At 46.6% G+C, this 15702-nt stretch overlaps 1 protein-coding gene across 1 annotated transcript; it reads right to left on the reverse strand.

Moving 5' to 3' along the window:
• Positions 1-65: 65 nt before the first annotated feature.
• On the reverse strand, positions 66-11410 carry AWAT2 (acyl-CoA wax alcohol acyltransferase 2). Its single transcript, XM_004022623.6, has 7 exons — positions 11255-11410; positions 3432-3542; positions 3001-3071; positions 2551-2755; positions 2134-2308; positions 1169-1368; positions 66-955 (listed from the first exon to the last, which is right to left on the reverse strand). Exons 1-7 carry the CDS (start codon positions 11337-11339, stop codon positions 801-803), a joined length of 1002 nt encoding a protein of 333 aa, XP_004022672.1. The 5' UTR covers positions 11340-11410; the 3' UTR covers positions 66-800.
• Positions 11411-15702: the final 4292 nt, after the last annotated feature.

Raw genomic sequence — 15702 nt, forward strand, 5'->3', positions numbered from 1 at the left:
CCACGTGCTGAGTGGCAAACAAACAAAAAATAAAATAGACAAACTTGAAAAAATAACAATAAAAATAGATTAGAATTTTTTTAATTGGATAAACTTTATTCTAAACATCGAGATGTCATGACATTTAGGGCATTGTTTGCTCAGGGATAAGCAGTGGGCAAAATAGTTGGAGAATAAGTTTGTGTAGCTCTCCAGTATACAAAGTTCAATCACATTCAGTATTATCGTCCCACTAACCTTTGAAGTAAGCACTAGAGGAACTATCTCATTTCACAGATGAGGAAACAGACTCAGAGGAGACTGATTGTTTCAAGTCATAGGGTTTGAAGGTGGAAGGGCCTGAATTCACTGGATCTCAAGGCCTCCAGTCCTGGAGAAGCCTTGATGCCAGAAGATGGGGCTGCTTAAGAGCTGAAGAGAAAGACAAGAGCAGGGATCCTAGGGAATAAGCTGGTTGGGGCACAGACAGTATCAGAGGTGGGCTTTTTATTCTGTCTCTTGTTTTTCTCAGTTCTGATGCTGAGTGGGTGCCTCTGAGGGAGGTTTCAGGACACCTCTCCCTAGGGCCTTCCCTGCCTTTGGGGTCATCTCCTTGTAACCCCAAGGTAAAGTCAGAGAAGAGCTGGAAGGAGAGAGATGAAGGAGGAAGAGGGATCCAGAAAACAGCCAAACAGGCACCCACACACACAAACCTGTCACTCCAAGGACTGACCAAGTCAGGAGCAAGAGTCATACAAAAGTCCTCCTGTTCACATGTTCCACACCTTCCAACCAGGCTGAGAGGCCATGAGGGGTGTCTGTCAAGTTACCACCAGCTCTTGGGCCTCTGAGAAGCCAAACTTGGTCTTGTACTGGTCAAACAGTTGGCGCAGGGCATCCACATAGATTGCGTGGTATTTAGCCACCGTCTTATTGCTTGGGTTCTCAATCTTGGGCAGTGGTAGAGGCTTCCCAACTGTCAGGGGAGATGGAGAAGTTAAAGGGAAAAGCATCAGAGTGGCTCACTCCTCAGAATGGGCCTCCAGCCCAGGTTCTCCCCCATGCTTCCCCCCACCCTATGCACATCCTGGCCAGCCTCCCTGCCTCTGACCACGGCTAGAGCCAAGGTCTAGCATTGGAACCAGGTCCTGTGTCCTAGACGTGGCTGCCAGCTGAAGGGCCCACTTACCAATGGTGGTAACAGGCTGAGCGTAGGGCAGAAGACCTGGGGAGGTCTCAGTGAAGCCACGCCCATAGAAGGCACAAGGGTAGATGTGCACCATGCTCTGCAACCACTTCTGGAAGCGATTGATGAAGCCCCCCGGGGTGAAAATGTGCTGATTGTAGAGTTCCGTCTCCCCAAAGGAGTAGGCCGGGATTAGAGCCACCCTGAAGACAAAAAGCATATTCTCTAATGGTTAGAAATGTAGGCTGACCACCAGTGCTCCCTAGGTCTCCTTGTAAGTTCCTTCAGCCCTTAACCCAGCTGGGCCCAGGTCCAAGCTAAGTGGAAGCAATGCGTGGTCTACCCCAGGCTGCCTGCAAGCTAAGGGAAGCAAGTCCCATTGTGTGTGTGTTAGTCGCTCTGTCATGTCCAACTCTGTGATCCCGCAGACTGTACCCACCAGGCTTCTCTGTCCATGGGATTCTCCAGGCAAGAATACCAGAATGGGTTGTCATTCCCTTCTTCAGGGGATCTTCCTGACCCAGGGATCGAACCTGGGTCTCCCGTATCATAGGCAGATTTCTTACCATCTGAGCCACCAGGGAAGCTCCAGCGAGTCCCAGACCCTCCTGTAAACCCACATTGTCTGAGACACTGGAAGCTAGGAGCCAAGGGCCATTTCTTTTTGGTTTCTTCCCTTTCACCCACATGGGAATTTTGGCTTTCTCTGACATCCAGTTGCAGCCAGTCACCTTTTTAGAGAGACTGGTTCAGATGAGATGCTAGTCTGAGGCAGATCAGGTTCCAGGCTGGCCTGCTGGCCTTTCTTCAGAAGCAGAAATGCCTCTAGAACCTGACCCAGCCTCTACTCCACAATAGAAGCGACTTTACCCTTCCCTCTTTAAATAACATTTCCTCAAAACCTCTTCCTCCTTCCCTGCTGGGCTTTTGGATCCCCTCTCCCCAATCTGGACCAGAAGTGTCCTTACCCATGCCGAAGGGCCATGCGTATGAAGCCAGTGCGGCTCTTCAGGAACAGAGTGGTAGATCCAGGCAGGCCATATTTGCACTCAGCCAGGCCACCAACCACCACCATCAGCATGTTGCCTGTGCCTCTACGGGTAAGCAGGAAGTCCATGGAGGATTGGCTCACAGAGCAGGCCCCTGGTAGGCAGGAAAAACCAAAAGATCATTGGTGACCTGCTAAACCTGCTAACTTTCCTCCCTACTTCTTCTAAGGTGGGGAGAACCCTCCTTAGCGAAGGGCTCTCTTAGGCAGCTGAGCCTAAAGTAGTTTTTCAGACCAGAGGGGATTGCAGAGCCGGCCTTGTTCTCACCTATTCACCCAATACTTTCTCGGGCAGCCATGTATTTCTTCGGCTTTCCAACCCCAGGAGCCAACTCACCTACAGACATGACATATTCTCTGAGGAAAGGCACCCAGAAAAAGGCCCCCACTGTGAGGATATAAGGAGTGATGCCAGGAAACGTCTTGGAGAAGCCTGACATCTCTGTGGCAAAGTGGCCAAACCATGAATGGGACATGATCCCATGAGGGTGGCAGGCGACGATATAGTTGAGGCTTGGGGAGAGATCATGAGTCTTCAGAAGCTGTGGAGGAAAGTGAAGTCAAGAGAGATATAGCCAGGGAAGAGGTCCTCTCTTTTGGCTAGAGACCTAGAAAGGAAAGGGCTGTCATGTCTGGCCGTGCAGATGGGGTAACACACAACTCTGGGGAGCTTCAGTCACATGGGCCTCAATGTGAATGATGCCCCCGCCCCCCGCCCTGCCCCAGCTGCTGCCACAGGGAGTCAGGGCTGGGCCTGGGGCCCCAGTGGGGATCTGGGACTCCTCACCTTGAGTGGGAAGTAATCACAGTACTGTTTCCACAGGCACCATTTCCTCACGCAGGTAAACCGGCGGCCACCTGAAAACAAAGCTGATACAGCTGAGCTTTGTCCACCCTGTTGTCTTCTTCAGAGCCCTTTAGGGCCTGTCTCAGGGTGCCCTCACCCCTTCCTGTTTCCTGCCCCCTTAAGCGACAACCAGGCTGGGAATGAACTTCAGGGCCTGTTTGGGACAGCCCTAGCTCTCTGCTGTACTAGCCGCCCCTCCCCGAGCCCACTCCAGTTCCCTCCTTGGCCTCACTGGCACCTTGAAGAGACCCCTTCCCTCACCTCCACCCCAGACAAAGTCAGGCTGAAGGGCTGCCAGGGAATTGGCAAGAGTATAAGGAGAGGAAGAAAGAGCACGTGGCGAGTGGCAACAGCCCTTCCAGGGCCCTCACCTCTCTCAGGGGTCTTCCAGTCAAAAGCCAGCCAGGTGAGGATGAGCACGGTAATGGGCCAGTACGGCGTGAACACCACCAGGTAGAGGTTGACGGCGATCACGGTGATTACTGGAGGGAGCCCAGGCCAGAGTCAATGAACTGCGAACAGCGCCTCACACTTGCCCTCCCTCTGAGGCTATGTCTACCCCAAGGTCACAAGCACTCTCAGCCGGGCTCACATGACCGTCTTACCTCCTCACCCCATCACATGCCTGCGTGCCCAGAGCCCCAGCATCTGCCCTAGCCTTGGGAACTTGTTTTGAGTCTAGGAGACAAGGTGTTTTCCTCCCTCACTGTGCTCCATGCAGTCAGCCCTCTCCCCCCAGGGCCTGCGCCAGCAGCACTCTGGGCTGCAGTCAATGGCAGGGAGCCAGTGGTGGGTCTCACTGATTTGGCCACCAGAATTTAGGAGTCCTGGAAAGACAGAGCCAGGAATAGTCTTCCTCCAGCTCACATTTTTCTCTCCATATCATCTCTGAGAAGGTGAACAGAATACCAGAGAAAGAGGATGATAACCTTCAGCCAGGTTGGGAGCATGCAGGCTGGCAAACAAGAAACAAAGGAGACTGCACCAGAATACGGTGTGGACCATGCTGAGCTCGAACAAGATAGGAGCAATGTAAGTTAGAGTAGTTAGGACAGACTTCATGGAGGTGAGTCACAGGAAGCCATGCTCAGGATTCTTCCTGGACTCATTTTTTCAAATGACTGTGAATAAGACAGCGAGAGAAAGGGGGTCAAAAGAAAGGTTAGAGAAGACATGAAACACTCCTAATTGAACATGGCAGAATGAACACAGGTTTTATCGTGACTCCTTGCTGCAGCCTCATGAAAATTCTTACAGGATGTTTTTTTGTTTGTTTTGTTTTGTTTTGTGTAAAACTTTTTTATTCAGCATAATGTTTTGGGATACAGCCATACTGTTGGGTGTATCAATAGTTCCTGTTTATTGCCAAGTGGTTTTCCATTATATGAATGAATCATGGTTTATTTATATGCTCCCCTTTTTACAGAATATAGGTTTTCTATTTTTTTCTTTTTAATATAAATTTATTTATTTTAATTGGAGGCTAATTATTTTACAATATTGTATTGGTTTTGCCATACATCAACATGAATCCGCCACAGGTATACGCATGTTCCCCATCCTGAACCTCCAAGCAATCTATAGATTCAATGCAATCCCTATCAAGCTACCAACGGTATTTTTCACAGAGCTAGAACAAATAATTTCACAATTTGTATGGAAACACAAAAAACCTCCAATAGCGAAAGCAATCTTGAGAAAGAAAAATGGAACTGAAGGAATCAACCTGCCTGACTTCAGGCTCTACAGTCATCAAGACAGTATGGTACTGGCACAGGATGTTTTAAAAGAGAGATTCTGCAAGGAAAAAGAGAATCAGAGAGATGCCAAAGGTGACTGAAAGCTATCAGCAAAATGTTTGCCTGCTAGACAGTGAGCAGAGGAGGGATTAACTGACTGAGAACAAGAAAGTTGAAATGTAGTTACTTGCGAGGGGGAGTGTCTACAAGAGTAAACCTGTTTGCACTGGAGAATCTAGGAAAGACTCAGAATTTGGAAATACCAGGTGTTACAAAAAGTAGATGTAACAGGGCTTGATGGCAAATGTATCAAAGAAGTAGTTAAAACCCCAGACCTCTTCTCTTTCACTATACAGCTGGGCCATGGGAGGATTATTCTCTGAAATAAAATGAACCAAAGAGACTCTAGACTCAGATACTTGCACTAGATATAGCTAGGATATTCTATATGCAGCCAAATTATTGATCAAGTGTGAAGAGAGAATAAAGACAATTTCAGACATATAGTCAGAGAGTTTGTTTCCCACATCTCTTTCTCAGGAAACTACTGGAGGATGTGCTCCACAAAAATGAGAGAGTAAAGCAAGACAGAGGATAGCATGGGATCCAGGTAAAAAGAAATCCAACAAAGGAAGGAAGTGAGCAGGGCCAGGAATAGAGTGAGGAGAGCATGGCAAAATTCAAGGAGACATTCACTCTCAGGGCCAGGCAAATAGCGACCCAACACTTGCACAGCGCTGAGCATGAACACCTTCTTAGATTGTGCACCCAGGGTGCCTCACGGGTCCTGGAGGCGGCAGTGCTGCATGAGACTGGACTGTAACAGGATGCTGGGCTCCACCAGTGAGGCCCTCAAAGAAGTAAAAAACCGTGGTGGTGAAGGAGAGGAGAAGTGCAGATTCCTGACGTGTCTGTGGAGAGTTTGGGGATGAATTATTGATAACTGGTAGATAACTAAGAGATAACTAAAATTTAAAATGAAGCAATTAACCCAATCAAAAAATGTTCAGGATATCTAGACATTTCTCCAAAGAAGACTTACAGATGGCCGAAAAACACATGAAAAGATGTTTAATATCACTAATTATTAGAGAAATACAAATCAAAACCACAGTGAAGTATCATCTCACACCAGTCAGAATGGCCATCATCAAAAAATCTATGAACAATAAATACTAGAGGGGATGTAGAGAAAAAGGAACCCTTTTGCACTATTGGTGGGAAAGTAAATTGGTGCAACCACTATGGAGAACAGTATGGAGGCTCCTTAAAAAAATAAAAATAGAACTGCCATATGATCCAGCAATCCTACTCCTGGGCATACATCTGAAGACACATGGTCTGAAAGGTTATGTGCACCTCAGCGTTCATTGCAGCACTGTTTACAATAGCCAAGACATGGAAGCAACCTAAACGTCCATTGACAGAGGAACGGAGAACAACGATGTGGTACATATATAGAATGCAACATTACTGAGTCATAAAAAGAATGAAATAATACCATTTGTAACAACACGGAAGGATCTAGAGGTTATCATACATAGTAAGTGAAGTCAGTCACACGAGGACAAATACCATATGACATCACTCATATGCAGAACCTAAGTTTTCAAAAACTGGTATAATAAATTTATTTACAAGGCAGACTCACAGATTTCAAAAGCAAACTTGTGATCAGAGGAGAAATATGGATGGGGGAATGGATAGATTAGGACCTTGGGATTAATATATACACTACCAAATATAAAATAGAAAACCAACAAGGATCTACTCAATACTACATGGAACTCTACTCAATATTCTGTAATAGCCTATATGTGCAAATGAATCTGCATATATATGTATATGTATAACTGAATCACTTTGCTGTACACCTGAAACTAAACACAGTAAATCATCTATATGCCAACAAACTTTTTAAATAAAAAATAGAGGTAAAAAATAAAATGAAGCAATTATGAATTCCAGAGAAAACAAGAAGTTTCACAAGAAAGGAAATATAATCATAGTGCACTAAGAGGCTCAACTATGGAGAAGATTTGCTAGTCATAGTCAGGGGTTTAAGTAAAACAGCCTGGGTGGTTATGGGGCAAAAGGCATATATGGAGCTGAAATCTAATGTTCCATATTAGGAAGTCAGTGATATTGTCTAAAATCGTTACATTGGAAAACAGTAATATCTAGAATTTTTAAATAGTATAGTTTAGACATATGGAGGTAAATACCAGAAAAAAAAAGAGCTAACAAAGTTGAGAATAGCTGCCTCTAGGGAACATATCTAAGCGTGGAGCAAAGGCCAGCACTTTCAGGTTTTGATGCACTCCTTATAAAACTAGGGCTTCCCTGGTGGCTCAGAGGTTAAAGCGTCTGCCTGCAGTGCAGGAGACCTGGGTTCAGGAAGATCCCCCTGGAGAAGGAAATGGCAACCCACTCCAGTAGTCTTGCCTGGAGGATCCCATGGACAGAGGAGCCTGGGAGGCTACAGTCCACGGGGTCGCAAAGAGTCGGACACGATTGAGTGACTTCACTTTACAAAACTATTTGACTTTCTCAAGAAATAAAGAGAGGCATGGGTCTAGTCCAGAAGAGATTTGTTTCTTTTAGGCTTTGCTTGACCCAGACAGTGTTGGGGATATCTTGGGAGGCAGTGCAGCTTCAGGTGGTGACATGAATCCTGCCCCTTAGCATGAGTATGACCACAAACAAGACTTTGAGCTTCACACTAGCCAAGTGGGGATAGCAACACCAGCTTCCACCTTATCTTTCTCACAGACTCCGTGTGATGGTCTTGTCTCAAGGTCATCAGGGTCCAAATGGATATGATTCCATTGCAGATTCATAGGGTGAAGAGCCGGGAAAGCTTTGAGGGACAAGCACTGGAACCATCACCTCCTGGGAGCCCAGGCCCGACACTCTTCTATCTGTCGCAGGCTAACTCTCCATGTAGCCCGAAGTCAAGCTCTGATTAAGAGCCCTCTGGGAAGCTGCTCTCTGTCCTCACCTGCTTTCACCCGCTCTCCTCCTTCTCTGCTCCACCTGCTCCCTCTCTAGCTCACACGGATCCCTGAACCCTCAGTCTCACCTCCTCCCTTTCTCTCTCCCACATCTTCTGATCATCAAGTCCTATGAACTCTACTCCAATTTCTTGAATCCCTCTTCTCCCCTTCACAATTAAGACTGTTCTGGCCCAAATTACCACGATCTCTGACCTGAGTTAGAGTGACAGTCTCTTCCTATAATCAGTTCGGTACCCAAAGCTGCAGTGATCTCTCAAAACCACCAATCTGATGCCGTTGCCCTGTGCCCAACCCAGTCACGGCTCCATGGCCTTCAGGAAAAAGTCCAAACACTTCCATGATTGACAAACCCTGCACAATCTGTCCCCCTGCCTCTTTTGCCAGTCTCCTCTGTCTTCCCTCTCCCGCTCTTTCAGCCTTTCATTCAATATTTATTGAGCATCAGTTCTGCAGCTCTTACCCTCTCATTCCGCTTAACCACTGGCAGCTTCTTGAATGCTTTACACTCTCCCCTCATCTCAGCTATTGCCCACTCTCTGCCCTGAACACTCTTCCTTCTTCATCTACCTCTTACACGTCCTCTAAGAGTCAACTCAAATTTAATAGAAAAATGGACAAAAGTCATGAATGAGCTGTTAACAGAGAAAGAAATGCTAATTGCTAATAAATACATAAGAATACTTCATAATTGACAAAGTTGAAAATAAGGCTCATTGTTGTTTACACCTGTCACTCTGGTGGTGGCAGAAAGGAGTGTGCATGAGGCCTGTTCCCTTTCCTGCTCACTCAGTGGTCATCTCTGAAGCCACATTTTTCAGCATCACAGTTTTGAGGTGCCTCCATCAGCCTGAACATTTGTATCCACAGAGAGCAGAGATCCCCACCAACCTGGGCTGGGTGTTTAACATAAACAAGAAATAATCATTTGTTGAGTTAAGCCACTGAGATTTCCACATTAGTTGGTTACCATAGCATACATGGGCCAGTCCAATTATTCCACTCTCACATGCCCATTTTACAAATGAAGAAAACAAGACTCAGAGAAGATCAATAAACTGCTCAAGGAGCGCAGATAGTAAGAAGTAGAGCTGTGATTCAAAACCAGGCAGTCTGACTCAGAGACTGTGCTTTTCACATTCCTGTTTTTTTTTGTTTTTTGTTTTTTGTTTTTTGTTTTTTGTTTTGCCTCTTGGCTATATGTGTATGTGTATAGGCATGGTGGTGGTGGTAGTTTAATCACTAAATCATGTCTGACTTGAAATCCCATGGACTGTAGACTACCAGGCTCCTTTGTTCATGGGATTTCCCAGGCAAGAACACTGGAGTGGGTTGCCGTTTCCTTCTCCAGGGGATCTTCCCGACCCAGGGATCGAACCCAAGTCTCCTGCTTTGCAGGCAGTCTCCTGCCTTTCAGGTGGATTCTTTACAGGCTGAGCCACCAGGAAAGCCCTGCACACACACACACACACACACACACACACACACACACATATATCCATAATTTCTGGCTGTGTGCTTAGACACTCAGCCATGTCCTACTCTTTGTGACCCCATGGACTGTAGCCCAGTAGGCTCCTCTGTTCATGGGGATTATCCAGGCAAGAATACTGGAGTGGGTTGCCATGCCCTCCTCCAGGGAATATTCCCAACCCAGGGATTGACTCCAGGTCTCCCGCATTGCAGGTGAATTCTTTAGAAAGTGAACCACCAGGGAAGCCCCAGTTTCTGGCTACATACACACAAACTGTTAACAGTGGTTACCTCTAAGGAGTAACATCCTGGACTAGACTGAGAAAGAGGAGCTACCAGCCTAGAGGTTCCATCCCCTAGCCTGGCCTGGGCTGTCCATCCTGGCCATACTTCTTCCCCTAATATAGTGTGGCTCCTTGGCCGTGGGAACATGGTGGCAGTAGGGGGAGGGGGTGGTAATGAGGCAAGCCTGTGGAGATAGGACAAGAACTCAAGAAAGGGTACTCAGCCCTTCCTGAGGAAAGGGCCCCAAGGACTGGGTCACATGGAAGGAGACTGAGAGGCCCAGTTGGGGCTCTGGTCCTCAATAAGAGGTCATTTGGAGCAGACTTTTCTCCCCTTTCAGTCAGAAATTTGTACATACACTGAAGGCCTAGCTTCCTCCTTCCTCTCTGGCATAACATATACACTACGGCCACATCCATATCCAGCCTCCCAATCAGCAGTAAATAAGGAGATGCAGGTGGTAGGGACAGGAGCTCATAGGCCAAAATCAGGCCCTTGTGGACTCAGGCACAGGCCAGCACTTCCATTTTCTGGCTGTCCAATCTTGGATGGGCCATTTAGATGGCGTGTACCTCAGCTTCTGTATTTGTACAGTGGAGATGATTAGCCACGTTAGGGGCTTAGAACAGTGCCTGGTGTGGGGGTAAAAAACACAACAGATGTTAGCTAATCCTATATTAGTGTAAGCTATCATTATGTGTGTGTGTAGCTATTAGTGTGTATTATGTGTGATAATAACTTCTGCCTTATAAGGCTGGCAGGAAGCTAAAATGAAACCATAGGTATGAAAATGCCTGGCACTAAGTAAGTAGCTGGTACCTATGAATTCCTTTCTCCTGGCCTCTTCTATCTCTGATTGCCCATCATTCCTAGGTTAACACTGCTTTCTTTTTCCTCTTAGCATTCAGGGGTCCTGGTACTCACCCCAGGCAGGCCTCTGAGCCCCCCAGTCCCTGTTCTTTAGCCCACTCTCCCTACTGACCAGCAATCCCCAAGCTCCCAAGGTCCACCTGCATTCCTCCTTCTCAGATATCTTCCAAGTAGGGGCATTTAGTTCATCCTCTTGCTTCCAGCCAATACTCACCTAAACCACCTAAAAATGAGAATTTTGTTCCAGGCCCCCTTCCCATAGGGATGGTTTGCATCAGCACCTATAGCACTATGGCCAGCAACTAAGTAACTTTCACAAAGAATTTGTAGGGTGGGTAGAGTGAAAAATGGATGGATAAATGGATGAATTCTTTCAGACAAGAGATTTTCAGAGCTCTCTCTGCAACCAAGACAACTGTCTTGCACCGATGGTCTGCTCAGGTCCCTGAGGTCACAGCTATGCCCATTTCCTTGGCAGGCCTCAGTGGAACTGCTTCCTGTCTTTCCCAAACATGCCTTCCAGGACCCACTGATGACCCAGGAGGGCTCATCACACACAACAGCCACAAGTGTGGCTCACACACATGTGCACACACATTCCTGCACAAGCGTGCACCCAGACCCACATGCACACTCGCAGATCCCACAAGGACTGTGTCCAAGTGTGTCAAGCTGGAGGCCGGGATGGCCAACTGTCCTTATTCACCTGAGACAACACTGGTTTCAGCATCCAGAGTCCTGCTAAAACCTATAACTTCTCAGTCCCAGGCAAATCAGGACATCTGGTCACCCTGCCAAAGGCAGAAGACTCACCGATAACAAGGACACTAAGGGCCCACTGGAAAACAGAAAAGACCTCCAGGGAGATCTTGAGGTCCTTCTTGGAGGGCAAAACCATTATGCCCAGGGTCCTTGTGAGTCCAGGTAAGTGCTGTTCAGCTGCCCAGCCCCGATTGCTCAGGGACCAGTGGTGTTTCCTCCCTTTGTGCTTTATTTTTCAGTCCCTGCCTAGTCTCCGCCCCCTACACCCGGGACAGGACCCAAAGACAACACGCTGCCTCTGCTTGTCCAGTTCCTTCCAGCCATCTACCCACCTGTACTTTTACCCACTTGGGCAAGACCTGGGCTGAGATTGTGACACCCTCTTCCACACCTGTGTAGAAAAGTGTAGATGGAGCTCAGGTGTGGGAAGTGAGTGGAGGTGGGAGTGGGGCTGCTGAGAGGCCTCCAGAGCCAGCGTGGATAGGTGAGAGGGGTCAGGGAAGAATGCAAGGCACACGTGACACCTGTAGCCTACATTTCTGTTTGTCAGGCCCAAAGGTTTATGGTCTCTCAGTGACAATGTGATTGTGGGGGACAAGGTCACAGGTCACAGCTAGAAATATATTTGGCCTTTTGCTCAGTCCAGAAGCATTCATTACTCCCCATGAACAAACATCAGATGTGTATCTCTGAACTTTTAGTGAGGGCTGAATAAAGTTTCTATTAAATGAATAAACAAATGTGAGTACATATATCACATTGTTTTGTGTTCATGAAATTCTAGAACAGGCAAAACTGATCTATGGTGAAAAAATTTAGTGGCTGCTTCCACTGGGAGATTGACCAGGAAGGGGCATAAAGGACATTTTGGGAGTAACAACAATATTCTTTTTTAAATTTTTTTTTAATTTATTTTGGGCTGCACTGTTTTTGTTGCTGTGCGTGGGCTTTCCCTAGTTGCTGAGGGTGGGGGCTACTCTCTATTTGCTGTGTTCAGGCTTCTCATTGCAGTGGTTTCTCTTGTTGCAAAGCATGGGCTCTAAGGGGGCAAGGGCTTCCGTAGTTGTGGCTTGAGGACTCAATCGCCCCACAGCATGTGGAATCTTCCTGGACCAGGAATCGAACCCATGTGCCTTGCATTGGCAGGCAGACTCTCAACCACTGGACCACCAGGGACGTCCAATATTCTCTGTCTTGATAGAGCTTTGAGTCACCCAGGTAAAAAAACTCATTTGTCAAATGATACAAATGAATGTATTTGCAAAACAGAAATAGATCCACAGACAGAAAACAAACCTATGCTTAGCAAAAGGGAAAGGTGAGGGAGGGATAAATTAGGAGTTTGGGATTAACAGATACACACTGCTGCTGCTGCTGCTGCTGCTAAGTCGCTTCAGTCGTGTCCGACTCTGTGCGACCCCATAGACGGCAGCCCACCAGGCTCCCCCATCCCTGGGATTCTCTAGGCAAGAACACTGGAGTGGGTTTCCATTTCCTTCTCCAATGCATGAAAGTGAAAAGTGAAAGTGAAGTCGCATGGACTGCAGCCTACCAGGCTCCTCTGTCCATGGGATTTTCCAGGCAAGAGTACTGGAGTGGGGTGCCATTGCCTTCTCCAGATACACACTACTATATGCAAAATAACTAACAAGGACCTATTTATAGCACAGGACCTCTACTCAATATTCTCTAATAACCTATGTGTGAAATTGAATATATATGCATATAACTGAATCACCATGCTATATACCTGAAACTAACACAATATTGTAAACAAACTATACTTTCATTTCTCTTTCCATAAAAGAGAAAAATACTCATTTGTCAAAACTCAGCAAATGTACAATTAAGACTTGTGCATTTCTCTGTAGGTCAAGCTGACTCCCTGGTGGCTCAGTGGTAAAGAGTTCGCCTGCAATGTAGGAGACTTGGGTTAAATCCCTGGGTCAGGAAGATCCGCTAGAAAGGATTGGACCTACTTCAGTATTCTTGCCTGGAGAATTCCATGGACAGAGAGGAGCCTGGTGGGCTTTAGTCAATGGGGTCACATAGAGTCGGACACGACTGAGCAACTAACACATTTCTCTGTATGCTGCAAATTTTACCTAAAAGTAAACAAATATTGAACTCTCTTTAATGCTGATGTGTTTAAGGGTGAGGAGAACTGATGGCTGCAATGTATTTTGAAATGCATATAGGAGGTATTGACAGCTAGAGAAAGGGATATATTGATGGACAGATGTGTGAGAAATCGAACATAGCAAAATATTATCCATACAGTCTAGGTAGCTGGTGTTCACTCTATAAATCTTTCAACCATTCTGCAGACTTAAAAATTTTTATAATAAAATTTTGCCAAAATTTTTTCCCTCAAAGCTACAATGAAAAAATAAAATTTAGAAATACAATTTCTCCAGGCATGGCATATGCGCATGTGGCCTTTGTGTGTGTGTTGTATGTACACAGTTAAATATTTCTCTAGCTGTTAATATATCCATTTCACTAGGTGTCATCTCCAATATCTGTTTGTATGCTGTGGGGATGTATAAATGTGAAAACAACTAAGTCCAGTCAGGTGTGTGCTGTAGACCAAGGCAATGCACGTGTGAAAGGCTGAAGGGGTTTCTTGATGCAGCACAGAATTACTGAAGACATAGTATACACCAGGGATTGCTCTGGACAGCTGGGCTATATCAGTGAGCAAAACAAATTTATAAAAACAAGTCAAGCTTTCATGAAGTTTACACTCTGGTAGAGGAAGACAGATAATAGAAATGAATTGCTTAACTACTTATATAGCTCATTGTCAAGCGATAAGTGCTATGGGAAAATAAATTGAAGAGAGTAAGGAGCCAGAGTACAGGAAGTGGGGAGGGGTTAGGTGGGGAGATCAGGCTCTACAATTTTAAAAGGAGTGGTCAGGGACGGCCGTAACAAGAAGGTGGCATCTGAGCGAAGACTTGAAGGAGATGAGGAAGCAAGAAATGCTCCTGTCTGGACTGAGAATGTTCCAGGCAGAGGGCACAGCCAGATCACAGACCCTAAGCAGGGATATGCCTGTCAGATGCAGAGGAGCAGAAACCTTGAGCTGAGTGAAAGGAGCTGAGGAGGTGAAGTCAGAGAGCTTAGCAGGGACACAGGGTATCAAGCCTTGACCTTCTACTGCGACTGAAATGGGAGTCAATGTGGGGTTTTGAGCAGAAAGGGGAAAGGATTGTCCTGTGGTCAGGAAAGATAAAGGACCCTTTTGAAGGACTGTAGCAATAATCCATGCAGAGATGATGATGGGTCAGATTGGCAGGAGTCAGGATGGTGGGAAACGGTCAGATTCTGGGTGTTTCCTCTGATGCAGAGGCCCCATGCAAGCACTCTCCCCTCTGAGGCTCAGAAGCCTCTACATAGGAGCACCATTGGTGAGCAGCCACCATGGGCTTAGCCTTGGCCTGTGAACCTTCCCTGCATTCAAATTTATCTCATCCAGTCCTGCAGGAAACGTGTGGAAGGTGTTGGGTGCCGCTCACCTGCTTGGCTGGAATTGTGGTGAAGAGACTTCTGGAAAGGGAGGCTGAAAAGGGCAGCAGAGCCAATCTCCAAAAGAGTTAGGACACGGGGATGAGGAGCTTGGGCTTAATACTGAGGGCCTTGAGGAGGTGCCGTCAGTTTCTGAGTAGGGATGGTAATTTGTGCCAAATGTCACAGAAGGACAACTGTCAGGCCCAGGGTGACTGTCAGGGCCCAAAGACCTAGTTGTCCCCATGATTGACACACAGGCTCCCCTCCCCCTTTCCTTTCTAATACCTTCTTGCAGGACCAGTTCCAAAGCCACATAATCTAAGTGGATGGGCTCATGGGGACTGAAAAGCCTGCTGGCCTGGATCTTTCACCTCATTAGACTGACTTCTTTGTTTGGGGTAAGAGTAGTGCAGTCCTTATTCAGGCTCCTGTGAGGGAAACTTTCTGAGACTATTCCTCATCGGGGAACAAAGCTCCATAAACACTGAACACCAGTGAGAGGCAAGGGACAGAGACAGCTCTGGAAGAAAAGAAACAGTCATGCTAGGAGTTTAGGATTAATATATACACACTACTACACTTTCATGGGCCTTTTTGGAGAAGGAAATGGCAACCCGCTCCAGTAGTGTTGCCTGGAGAATCCCACAGACAAAGGAGCCTGGTGGGCTACAGTCCATGGGGTCGCAAAGAGTCAGACACGACTGAGCGACTAACACACACACTATGTATAAAACAGATAACCAACAAGGACCGGCTGTATAGCACAGGGAATGCTGCTCAATATCCTGTAAAAACTAACACTGGAAAATAATCTGGAAATATATATATATAATAATATATATGTATTATAGAAGCTTCCCTGGTGGTGCAGAGGTTAAAGCGTCTGCCTGCAATGTGGGAGACCTGGGTTCTATGGGCTTCCCTGGTGGCTCAATGGTAAAGAACCCGCCTGCCAATGCAGGAGAGATGAGTTTGATCCCTGGATC

Source organism: Ovis aries, chromosome X (assembly GCF_016772045.2).
Source record: "Ovis aries strain OAR_USU_Benz2616 breed Rambouillet chromosome X, ARS-UI_Ramb_v3.0, whole genome shotgun sequence".
Classification (NCBI taxonomy): domain Eukaryota; kingdom Metazoa; phylum Chordata; class Mammalia; order Artiodactyla; family Bovidae; genus Ovis; species Ovis aries.

Excerpts from the sequence above, each read along its gene's own strand:
- AWAT2 (XM_004022623.6), bottom strand. The coding sequence starts at position 11,339 with ATGGTTTTGCCCTCCAAGAAGGACCTCAAGATCTCCCTGGAGGTCTTT. Across the intron at positions 2,756-3,000 it reads GTGATTACTTCCCACTCAAG|CTTCTGAAGACTCATGATCT; the intron begins GTGAGGAGTCCC and ends TTTCCTCCACAG. Across the intron at positions 1,369-2,133 it reads CGCATGGCCCTTCGGCATGG|GGTGGCTCTAATCCCGGCCT; the intron begins GTAAGGACACTT and ends TTTTGTCTTCAG.